This window comes from Balaenoptera musculus, chromosome 2 (assembly GCF_009873245.2).
Source record: "Balaenoptera musculus isolate JJ_BM4_2016_0621 chromosome 2, mBalMus1.pri.v3, whole genome shotgun sequence".
Lineage (NCBI taxonomy): Eukaryota > Metazoa > Chordata > Mammalia > Artiodactyla > Balaenopteridae > Balaenoptera > Balaenoptera musculus.
The window spans coordinates 83,885,874-83,899,034 of NC_045786.1; the positions used below are offsets into that span (position 1 = coordinate 83,885,874).

Consider the following 13,161-nt stretch of genomic DNA (forward strand, 5'->3'; position numbering starts at 1 on the left):
GGTCCATCCACCTCACTACAAGTAACTCAATTTCATAGAAAGACTTTAGTTTTTTAGAACATTTTTAGATTTACAGAAAAATTAATATAGTACAAAGAATTCCCCTATACTGTGCACCCATTTTTCCCTGTAAACATCTTACGACAACATGGTATCTTTGCTACAACTAATGAACTAATATTGATGGATTATTATTAACTAACGTCCATAGTTTATTTAGACATCCTTAGTTTTTACCTCATGTCCTTTTTCTGTTCTGGGATTGCACCAGAATACCTCCTTACATTTTGGAGTCATTTTTCCTTAGGTTCCTCCTGACTTTCCTTGTTTTTGATGACCTTGACAGTTTGAGAAATACTGGTCAAGCATTTTGTAGGAGGGAAGAGCCTCTTGGAATTGACGTTTTTCTCATGGGTGGAACCAGATGAGGTTCCATTTTCATCACATCACTTTAAGGGTACATACTATCAGCTGTTTATTTCTTTTCAAAAGTAACTTTCTCCTTTATTATGGAAAAATTAGGAAATATGGATTAAAAGCACCCATAATCTTACTTCACCCCCCATGAAGAAAACCACTATTAGCATTTTGGTATTAACTTCCACATTATCTGTTTTGTAGGTTTCTAAAGGATAAAATATTATTGAATATACTACTTTATAATGTATCTTTTAACTTAGGACGTTCTGAAATCTTTAGATGTCAGTAAATGTTGTAAATACTTACTAGTGGATATGTGGATGAATGAACTATATTTTAGTTAGTAATACACTATTTAAAATTTTTTTAAACTGTAAGTAATGCAGTATTATAAGCATACTTGTTGTTGAGTCTTTATTCTTGTCTTTGGTTATTTCCTTAAGATGTGGGTGAATATTCTTGTTAAAGAGTATGCGTGTTTGAGGCTTTTGATACAAGTGTTGTCAAGCAACCCTGTAGTTTGCATTATTACCCACATCGTCTGAGGGTACCTATTTCTCTGTACCCTATCCATTGCTGAGGGTTATCACTTTTCCTGTTTAAAAATTTTATAAAGTTGGATCCATCACTTTTTTCCCTTATGATTTCTTGATGGTATTTCTCTAGTACTTTTTATAGTTTTATTTTACCTTTTAAAACTTTTAAAATTGTGAAATATAACACATAAAGAAGAGTGTATGAAACATGAGTATATAGCTTAATGCATGATTTTAAAGTGAATTCCCATGGAACTACCACCGAGGCCAAGAAATAAACATTGTCAGCAGCTGCCTATATTCCTCTTTCCAGTCATAACCTTGAGGTTACTACTATCTTAACTGTTACGGTAATTATTTTCTGGCTTTTTGTTCTTTTAAGACCTAATTATCCATGCCTAAACACTATAGATTAGGTTTGCCTTTATTTAGAGGGAACTCATACATTAGGTGGTTTTTCTTTTTCCTTTTCTTCTACAGCTTTATTGAGATATACAGTTGACCCTTGAGCAACATGGGTTTGAACTGCAGGGGTCCACTTATACGTGGATTTTTTTCAATAAATATGATACGTGTATTTTTATTTTACAGGTGGTGGGGGGGATCGGTGCCCCCAACCCTCCACATTGTTCAAGGGTTAGCTATATTTCAGATACCATAAAATTCACCCATTTGAAGTGTACACAGTTCAATGTGTTTAGTACACCCAGAGTTGTCCATCTATCAGTACAACCTAATTTTAAAACATTTCAATATCCCTCACAAGAAACCCAATACTTTTTACCAGTCATTCCCCATTATCCTGTCCTCACAGCTCAGGCAAACACTAATCTACTTTCTACCTCTATGGATTTGCCTGTTCTGTACATTTCACTTAAATGGATTCATATAATATGTGGTCTTTTGTGATTGGCTTCTTTCACTTAGCTCATAATGCTTTCAAGGTTCATCCATGTTGTAGCATGTATCAGTACTTTAACCCATTTTATAGCCAAATAATACTCCATTGTATGAATTTACCACATTTTGCTTATTTATTCATCAGCTGATGGACATTTATTTGGATTGTTTCAATGTTTCTACTTTTTGGCTATTATGAATAATGCTGCAAATTTTTGAGTGGAGATATGTTTTCAAACTCTATGTTTAGCATTTTGAAAAATGGTCACACAGTTCAAAGTGGCTGCACCATTTTACATTGTCACTGGCAATGAATGAAGGTTTCAATTTTTTCATATCCTCATCAGCACTTGGTATTTTCCATTTAAAAAATTATAGTTTCTTCGTGGGTATGGAATGGTTTCTCATCATGGTGATTTGCTAATGATGTGGTTTTTACTTAATGGCTAATTATGTTGAACATCTTATCATGTGTTTATTGGCCATTGTATATTTATTTTCTTTGGGGAAATGTCTATTCACATCTTTTGCCCATTTTAAAATTGGGTTGTCTTTTTATTGTTTAGTTTTAAGAGCTCTTTATATATTCCAAGTTTAAGTTCCTTGTCAGATATATGGTTTGGATATATTTTCTCCTGTTCAGTGGGTTGTCTTTTCACTTTCTTGATAGCATCCTTTGAAGGACAAAAGTCTTTAACTTTATAAAGTCCAACTTATGTATTTTTTCTTTGGTTGCTTGTGCTTTTGGTATCTAAGAAACCATTTTCTGATCCAGGGCTCTGAAGATTTATACCTATGTTATCTTATAAGAGTTTTATCTCTTACATTAAGTCTTGAGATCCATTTTGAATTAATTTTTGCATATAATATGAGATAGGGTTCTAACTTCATTCTTTTGTATGTGGATAGCCAGTTGTTTCATACCATTTGTTGAAAAGACTATTCTCCATTAAATTGTTTTGGCACCCTTGTTGAAAATCTATTGACTGTGAATGTGAGGGTTTATTTCTGGGCTCTCAGTTTTATTCCAGTGATCTATATGTCCTTAGGCTAGTACCACACTGCCTATAGATTGCTATATCTTTGTAGTAACTTTTGAAATTGGAAAGTGTGGGTCTTCCAACTTTGTTTTTCTTTTTCAAAATTTCTTTGGCTAATCTGGGTCTCTTGCCTTTCCCTATGAATTTTAGTATCAATTTGTCAATTTCTGCAAAGAAATCAGCTGAGCTTTTGATAGGGGTTGCAGGGAATCTGTAGAACAATATTGTGTTCTGATCCCTGAACATGGGATGTTTTTCCATTTATTTAGGTCTTCTTTTATTTCTTTCAGTGTACCAGTCATCTACTTTTATAATTTTGTGCTTTTCAGTGTACTAGTCCTATGTCTTTGTTAAATTTACTCCAGAGTATTTTATTCTCTTGCCTATTCTTTTTGCTGGATTGTTTTCTTAATTTTATTTTCAGGAGGTTCACTACTAGTGTGTAGAAATACAATTGATTTTGTATATTGATCTTGTATCCTGCCACATTGCTGAACTTGTTAATTAGTTCAAATAGTTTTTTAGTGGATTCCTTAGGATCTTTTATATTCAAGATCATGTCATCTGAAAATAGAGATAGTTTTACTTCTTTCTTTCCAATCTGATGCCTTTCACTTCTTTTTCTTGACTAATTGCTCTAGCTAGAATCTCTAGTACAATGTTGAATAGAAGTGGCAAGAGCAGACATCCTTGTCTTGCTCCTGATTTTACAAGGAAGTATTCAGTCATTCTCCATTAAGCATGAATTCTGGCTGTTAGTTTTTCATAGATATAGGTTCTTTAGATTTTTTTTCACCAAAATTTTGTTTGTGGAACTTATGTTGTAGCTTGTAGCTGTAGCTCATTCATTTATATATGTAAATATATGTGTGTGTGTGTAACTTTATTTGTATGAATATTCCACAGTTTATTTTCCATCCTACTGTCCATAGAGTCTTAATGTTATTTCCTGGTACAATGTGCATACATTTCTGTTGGGTATATAATATGAAGTGAAATTGCTTGTAGTACTTGTGTTTCAACTTTAATAGGTAATGCCAAACTGTTTTCTAAAGTAGTTGTGCCAGTTTACATCCCCACCAGAAGTGTATGAAAGTTTTAATTGCTCTGTCTTCTTGCTATTACTTGTTATTGTCAGTCTTTTAGTTTTAGCCACTTAATGTGTAGTGATATTTTATTGTGGTCTTTATTTGCATTCTCCCAGATTATTAATGAGATTGCACTCCATTAAAAAAATATGCCTATTGTGTTTATTGGTGGCTTGTGTGTGGTGTGTGTGTGTGAAGAAGGACTTGTTCATGTTCCTTCTCAGTTTTTACATGATTTTGTGTGTGTGCATGTGTTCTGTTGATTTATAGGCATTTTTGTTGAAAACTGTTCTAGATAAGAGCTCTTTGATGTTATGTGTGTTGCAAATATCTCCTCTCACTCACTCCTTCTCTGTCTCCCCTCTGGCTTGCCTTTTTAACCTTTTAATGTATCTCTTGATGAATGGAAGTTTTTAAACTTCAGTCAAATTTATCCATCATCATGGTTAGTGCTTTTATAGTCCCTTTAAGAAACCTTTCCTTACTTCAGGATCATGAAGCTATTCTCTTATGCTGCCTTCTAAAAGCTTTATTGCTTTGCCTTATACTTTAGTTTTACCATCTATCTGGAATTGCTGTTCTTATTAGGGTTTTTCTGATTATTCTTGCTCGTTTACACTTCCAAATGAACTTTATATTTAACTTGTTCTGTTCCAGGAAAAAAGTCCTGATAATATTTTTATTAGGATCATCTTAAGTATATAAACCCAGGGAGAATTGATATCTTTATGATGTTGAATTTACTTAAGAATATAACATGTCTTTTCATTTGCTTAAATCTATTTTTGTCTTTCAAGTGTGTTTCGAAGTTTTTCACATTTAGGTTTTGCACAATTCGTGTTAAATTGATGCCTAGGTATTTTATTTTGCAATAGTGAATGGCATGTTCTTTTCCATTATTTCTTCTGAGTATTGTTTGTATATATTATTTCTATATTGTGTGTTATAACCTGTTGCCTTCTAATTCTCTTATTGTTTGTAATAGTTTTTCCATTAGATTTGAAGTTTTTTAGATATAATTATATCATCTGCTAATGGAGATAATTTTACCTCTTCCTTTCCACTTATGCTCCAAATTGCTTTCTTTTTAAGGTTACATTAGAGTTCCTCTAATTTATTTTATTTAAATAGCAATAGTATAAATGTTCTTTTCCAAAGTGGTCATACTATTTTGCATTCCCAGAAGCAGAGTCTGAGAGTTTCAGTTGTTCTGTGCCATTGTTAAATCTTGATAGCCAATCTTTTAAAATTTGAGCACTTCTAGTTTGTGTGTAGTGATATCTCATTGTGGTTTTAACTTGTATTTCCCTAATGACTAATAAAGTTAAACATCTTTTGATATGCTTCACTTTCCTTTTTTCTTGTTGTGCTTAATTATCATTTGTATATGTTGTTTGGTCTTCATATATTTCAGGATACAAGCCCTTTGTCTGATATGTGTTGTGAATATTTTCCTCCACTCTCTGGTTTATCTTATCATTTTCTTAACGGTATCTTTTGAGGAGCAAAAATTTAAGTTTTTATGAATTCAGATTTATCAATTGTCTCATTTATAGTTCATGGTTTTTGTGTATTATTTTAACTCAATGTTACAAAAATTTTCTGTTATGATTTTAGAAATTCGATAGTTTTAGCTCTTATAGTTACATTTATGATCCATTATGAGTTAATTTTTTAGTATGGTGTGAGGGAAAGATTGATGTTTATTTTTTTCATTCCAGTATCCAATTGATCTAATCCCATTTGTCAGAAAAGCTTTTCTTTCCCAATTGAATTGCCTTGGTATCTTTGTTGATGATCAGTTGACCATATGTTTGTGGGTCTATTTCTGTATTCTCCATTCTGTTCCAGTGATCTTTTCGGTGATGACAGTCTTGATACTGTAGCTTTATAGTTTTGAAGCGGGTTGGACACATCCTTCAACTTTGTTGTTTTCAAAATTGTTTTGGCTATTCTAAGTTCTTTGCATTTCAAAATAAATTTTATGATTAGCTTGTCAACTTCTACAAAAAATGTCCTCTGGAATTTTAATTTGAAATGTGTTGAATCTATAGATCAATTTTGGGAGAATTGACATCTTAAGATATTGCTATTTGTCAATTATACCTCGATAAAGCTGGGGGAATTAAAGAAATTGAGTTTTCCAATTTCTGAACTTGCATGCTATACTTCTCTATTTAGGCCTTCTTCAGTTTCTCTCAGTAATGTTTAGTAGTTTTCAGTGTAGAGATCCCTTCGGTAGATACCATTTCCCTTTAGCTGAAGAATCTCCTCTGGCATTTCTTCCAGAGGATGTCTGTTGGCAACAAATTCTTAGTTTCCTTATATGAAAATGCCCTTATATTTGCTGATTATAGAATTCCGGGTCAACTGTTCTTTTATTTCAGTGCTTTAAAGATATGCTCTTCCACTGTCTCTGGCCTCATTGGTTTCTGAAGAGAAATCTATTGTTATTTGAGTCATTGTTTCTGTATGTAACATGTAGTTTTTCTTCTGGTGTTTTCAAAAAAGATTTTTTTTCTTTTTTTTTGTTTTTTTTTTCAGTTTTCAGCACTTTGATTACAATGTGTCTAAGTGTATTTTTCTTTTAGTTTATTTCATTTGGGGTTCACTGAGCTTCTTGAAAATGTAAATTTATTATGTCTTTTACCAAATTTGAGAAAATGTTGAATATTTTCTTTGAATATTTCTTCAAATATTTTTTCTGCCCCATCTCTTTCTCCTCTCCTTCTGGTTCTCCAATTATACATAATGTTAAATCTTTTTATATTGTCCCACAGTTCCCTGAGACACTTCACTTTTTTTTTTCTGTTTTCATGTTAGATCACTGCTATTGAACTATTTTCAAGTCCACTCATTCTTTCCCCTGTCATTTCTATTCTATTGAGCCTGTCCAGTGAGGTGTTTTTTTGTTTTTTTTTTTTAACTTTTAGATATTGTATTTTTGAATGATAAAATTTCCATTTGGTTCTTCTAAAGTTTTTATTTCTCTGTTGAGAATTCCTATCTTCATTCATTTCAAATATGTTTCCTTTACTCATAAAGCATAGCTATTAACTGCTTTAAATTTTTAAAACTCTTTGTGGTAGTTCCAGCATTTGGGCTTTCCTTGTTAGTTTTATGTTGAGTAATTTTAGATTGTATAGTAGACATTGTGATTTTTATGTTGTATAGAGACTTGTATGGGTGTTTCAAATCTTAGTTCATTTTTCCAAGCCTTTGCCACATTGGTTTGAATCTGTTCTGTGTATGCACCTCTCAAGGGTTAGTCAGTGTGAGACTTGTGTGTGTGGTTCAAGTTTCAGTTAAATTCTCCAAATCTTTGCTGGTTTGAGAGTCTGTTCTATGCATGCATAGTTCAGGGCTTACACTGAGGCTTGTTTATACACAGAATCCAGAATTCCTTTCTCTGGTCCTCTCCTCCCTAGGAATCTTCCTGCACTCTCTCTTTATCATTGGTTTTAGCAATTTGATGTTGATGTAGCTTATTGTGGTTTTCTTCATGTTTTTTGTGCTTGAGATTTATTGAGCTTCTAGGCTTTATGGGGTTTTAATTTTCAGGTAATAGAAAAATTTTAGTTATTATTTTTTCAAATATTTTTTCTGTCCCCTCCCCACTCTTCTTCTGGGACTTAACTATAGTTAGGTTAGAAAACTTAATATATGCTCTATGTACTTCTTGTCTTCTTCCTCTGTGTGTTTAAATTTGCTGTGTCTTTATGTCTGTGGATCTTTACTTCTGCCATATTAAATATGCTGTTAATCTCATTCAGTATGTATATTTTTTCAGATGTTTTAATTTTTTGTCTCTAAGTCCAATCTGGGGCATAAAGTCTACTATTTCTCTGCTCATTGTTTTCATGTTTTTTTCTCTACCTTCTTGAACATATGGAATATACTTAATTGTACTACCTGTGTCATTCGGGTCAGTTTCTCCTGGTTATGGTTTGTATTTTCTTTCCTGCTTTATTTGCATGCTTGGTAAATTTTGATTGGATGCTGGACATTTTGAATTTTATGCTTTAGATTTTGGACTTTATTGTATTTTAAAAAATATTGTTATCCTTTTTCTGTGACACACTTAAGTTACCTGGAATTCATTTGATCCTTTCAAGACTTCTTTGTAGGCTTTGTTAGATCAGATTTAGAGCAGCCTTTAATCTGGGGCTAATTTGCCCTTATTACTAAGGCACTATTTGATGCTCTGTGAATTAGGAAGTCTTTCCACTATGGTTCATTTTCCTGTGGATTTTTTCCCTGGCCTTGAGGTAATTTTCTCACATGCATCCACAGATCTCCAGAGCTCTCTTTCTGCGTAGCTACCTCTCCCACAGTATTTCTCTCCTCAGATTCTAGCAATTTTGATTTCCCCATACTGAATTCTGCAACTCGGCGAGATTGCTGGACTCTGGGTTTCTTCTTTCTGTGCTACAGGCTGGAAATTCTCCAGGCAGAAAGCTGTAGCAATTATAGGGCTTACCTTGTTTGTTTTCCTTTTTTCAGGGATCACTCTGCTGTGCTGCATGTTGTCTAATGATTGAACACCACCATTTCATATATTTTATTTGGTTTTCTAGTTTTTTTAAGACAGGAAGATAAATCTGTTCACTCATTCCAATTTTTGAATGTATTGACAAACTAAAGTGGGGATTAAATTAGCATGGCATTTATTTTTGTTATTTTTTCTTTTCAGTTGATCAGGTATCCACCTAGACTTGTGTTTTAGTAGAAGAGATACAGGAATTGTTGGTTAGGATGACTAGTGTTTTACTCTTCTTTTCGTCCTTTATTTTCACTTTGTTTCTCTTGGAGTGATGAAGGACATGTATATATAGCATGCAATTTACCAAAAGTAAAAATGCATGCCATACTGAAGTTCGTATGGTTGAACTTTCAGTGAGGCAGCAGGACTAAGCTGAAGAAGGGTCTTCCTGTGAATGAACTTATTTCTGTATATGGGGCTGTGTCAAAGGCAATATCCTGTGTATGACAAAACTTAAAATTGTTTTTGATGTACCAGTATATAGTTGTATGGGTTACAAAACATGGTTACCACTGCAGCTAGTTGCTTTTAAGGAATAGCCGTGCTTGATTTGTTACTTGATTTCACATTAAATATGATAATTTTTCCGTTAGCATTGTACAGCAGGAAGACCCAGCTGAAGAGCTTTCCAAAGATGAGGTCATTCTGAAACTGAAAGCAGAGGTGCAGCGTTTGCTGGGTAGCAACTCCGTGAAGCGTCATCTGGTGTCTCAGTTACAAAACGATCTCAAAGACTGTCATAAGAAAATCGAAGATCTCCAAGTGGAGAAGGATGAAAAAAGCATCAAGGTAGAGTTTATAAAGCTAAAATGCCATTTTTCAAGACTTAATAAAGAAAACGCTTACAGTTTTCACATTTAAATTGAACTTTTGTCTTTCAGGGATTCATTTGACTTTTTTTTTTTTTTAAGGCAGAATGTTTTATTTATTTATTTATTTTACAAATGACTTTTATTTTATTTTATTTTTGGTCACGCCACGCAGCCTGTGGGATCTTAGTTCCCCGACCAGGGATCGAACCTGCAACCCCTGCAGTGGTAGCTCAGAGTCCTAACCACCGGACCGCCAGGGGATTCCCCATTTGACTTTTTTTATAAGTAAAGTTTAAAGAAAGAAATGCCACTTAAAGGAATATACCTTCTGGTTACTCTTGGCACCTAGTAAATGAGATGCCAATTAGGTAAAATTCCTTAACCACAAATCCAAGGAAGCATTCTACGTAACAAGGTGTCTGCACTTCCTCAAGATTGGCTTGTACCAACAGTGCTTTAAAATCTAGTTAAATTCTCCACAGTGAAATCCTCTAGCATTTTGTCTGAGGTTTCCCTGGCCCCTGTTCTTAAAATAATAGTCATTCTATATTAAAAAAAAATTAATTCTATGGTGGTGGTGTTACAGGTGGGAAAGGTATGGAATCATGTATGTCAGAGTCCTTGAAATCCACCTTTATATCCTTCAGTTAGCATCCTTGTTTTACAGATGAGGAAAATGAAGCTGGAGGAATTTGTGACCCTTCTGAGGTGAGAGTCAGTCTTTGGGCAAACTGAAACTAAAATACTGGACTAATTAATAGGTCAAGGTTATTTCTCCAAGATCGTGCTGTCAGAGATCTTTAGGGTTGCCCTCCTTCAACAGCTGCCTTTTTCACCCTTCCCTATTTCTAAATCCCAGCTCATTTCTATTCCCAGTAGAAAGTAATACATGAAAGACCCAGAAACAAAGGGGAAAGGGAAGGTGAAAAATGAATGTAGGTAGTGTATTCCTTTTTCTCCTGGATGGAAATGACATTTTACTTCCTACTTTGGTGCTGTTTTATCTCCTGATCCTTAAACTAGGAGTTGTATTCATTAAAACAGCCCTATTAAAGCAAAGTGTGCAACATGTTCTCTGGTGTTTATTATTATGGAATTTTAATCGTGCCTAGTTTGCTTTCCAGAAATAATAGTGTGTTTTCACTGTGAAAGCCCTGCCCGGTTTGGTTCTTTCTTCCGGGTAACTACATTTGATGAGCACATTGATTTCATTGTTAATAACCAAATGAGAAATGGGAGAATGTGCTTTCCCCCAGCACATTTAACATCTTTAAATCAAGCTGTTTTAGCTTTTTCCATATGTTTCTTATAAAGGATGGGAATGAAAACTTGCGTTAGATTAGAGTTGATTAGTTTAATAAGCATTTTGGTGAGAGTGTGCTAAGAGTAGGAACCTGATTTTGAGTCTGAACCTTAGCTTAGGTATCTTGGTGCTTTCTTTGTTCTATATTGAAATCACTAGTGGCATTTGCTGTACAGATACACTTTCACATGTGTGGCAATTGCTGGTGGCTATTCCTTGTGTTGTTTTTAGCCTTTCCCTTTGCCTCCACACTCTGTAGTCTGTTTCATCAGTGGATCGAAGGGAACTAACTCATCTTTGAATACTCTTTTTGCCGAGCTAGCCTTTTGCTGTAGTGATTTCTCAGCAGTCTACATTTGGTTTTTCATTTTTTTTAAATTTATTTATTTTATTTTTGGCTGCATTGGGTCTTCATTGTTGCTTGCAGGCTTTCTCTAGTTGTGGTGAGCAGGGGCTACTCTTCGTTGTGGTGCACGGGCTTCTCATTGCGGTGGCTTCTCTTGTTGCGGAGCACGGGTTCTAGGAGCACAGGCTTCAGCGGTTGTGGCTCTCGGGCCCTAGAGCATAGGCTCAGTAGTTGTGGTGCACGGACTTAGTTGCTCCGTGGCATGTGAGATCTTCCTGGACCAGGGCTTGAACCTGTGTCTCCTGCATTGGCAGGCGGATTCTTAACCACTGCGCCACCAGGGAAGCCCCATTTGGTTTTTCTTAAAGTGTGACTTCAGCCCTTGCTGGTTATGGCTGTTCTGCCTCACCTTACTATATAGGAATCTCTTGGGAGTATTGTCTTGATAATTCTCTACATGTTTGCTCAGTAGATATTTGCTGAATTACTACACATATTGACCCACTTCCTAGGTGGGGAAGAGGGAGAGGAAGTAGTAATTTAATCAACAGGTGGTCTTGAAATAAGCACTCAAGTTCACAGTCATCTAATTAGCAAATGGCCACCATCAAACTTGGCCTTTCCCACATCTTTTCTAATGGAGCTTTCTATTTAGTCTGTAAAGTCACAAAGCAGGGTTGGGGGTATATGTGGAGGAAAAGCAAATCATTCAGTTTAAGCTTTTTTTTTTTTTTTAAGCAACTCTGTGCAAGGTCTTGTGGGATTCAGTGATGAAAGACACAACGGCCAAAAAAAAAAGAAGAAACAATGGCCATTCCATGAAGGAACTTAGAATCTAGAACCTCACTATCCAATGGAAATATAATGATGCCACATATGTAATTTAAAATATCTAGTAGTCCCATTAAAATAGGTGAAATTGATTTTAATAATGTATTTTACTTAACCTAGTATATACAGAATATTATCTTCTCAATATGTGATCAGTATAAAATTATTAATGAGATGGTTTATATATTTTTTGCATGTGCTAAGTCCTTGAAATCTGGCACATATTTTCTCCTTATCGCACATTTCTATTTGGACAAGTCACATTTCAAGTACCCAACAACCATGTGTGCTTAATGGCTACCACAGTCAGTACTACAGATCTGTAAGGAGATGGACATGTTATAACTTTGTGTAAAAAGAATTATGCTAATTACAAAGTGCTATTGAGAAGGCATGACTAACTGGGCTTGGGGGTGGGGGTGAGGTAGTAAGGTAGCCCTAGTGAAGTCTGTGAGGAGGGAACATTTGACCTCTGTCCTGAAGGATAAATCCAGGCGGGAAGGTGGAAAGGGATATTTCGGCTTTGAGCAGAAGTATGTAAAAAGATGGAGCAAATAAGCTAGAAGTTTATATTATATAAACTCAGTCTTTCTGAAATCTTTAATGAGGCGAAAATCATTCAGTGTCTCAATATCGATTTTTAGAAAGAATGATCATAGCTAGCATCAAATCCCGAGCTTAATGAAATGATGCTGAACTTCTGTGCTTGCTACAGGGATGTTAAGAGAAAGAACACATTAATTTAAACTTCCCTGGATGCCTTTTTAAAGAGAACTAGGCCATCAAAATCCTAAAGCCTTTCTATGTATTAAGAAGGGCAGCAAACTTATTTACTATGTAATCTTATTTGGCATGATTCTTTCATAAATGTTTTAAAGGTATTGATATATTTATTGCTTTATACATACCTCATAGTACATTTTATATCTGTTTCTATCCATCTTATATAAAACAATTTAAAGTTATTACAGAGAGTCCGTTTTTTTTGCTTTCATGTCATGTGACTATTCATAGTAGTGCTGTTTTATGACATTTCCAGGATAATATGTGGTGAAAGTGAGGGGTCTGCCCATACATTGCACTGTATAGTGATTGGGAGTGGATCAAATACTATGCTGTTCATTCCAGTTGAGCAACTGGGCCGTTAAGGTAGAATGTGGCAAAGGCCTTAGGAAAACCAGACTGGCTTACTAGCAGTCAGGGACCACATCTACACTGAATTTTTTGTAAGCTTAAGGAATAAAACACAGAGGCTTTTCTGTGTCTGATACTTAATAGAGATCGTTACCTTACCACAAGCTGTGGTTAAAGCCATACTCTGATTCCAAGGGACTTGATAGGC

General features: G+C 34.6%; 1 protein-coding gene across 4 annotated transcripts in view; it reads left to right on the forward strand.

Moving 5' to 3' along the window:
- CEP152 (centrosomal protein 152) overlaps window positions 1-13,161 on the forward strand; it is a 98,640-nt gene that overhangs the window by 44,244 nt on the left and 41,235 nt on the right. For all 4 annotated transcript variants that reach the window (XM_036840221.1, XM_036840238.1, XM_036840231.1 and 1 more), the window contains exon 13: window positions 9,121-9,316. In XM_036840221.1, the coding sequence (XP_036696116.1) occupies window positions 9,121-9,316 (196 nt within the window). The remainder of the gene's footprint in view (window positions 1-9,120; window positions 9,317-13,161) is intronic.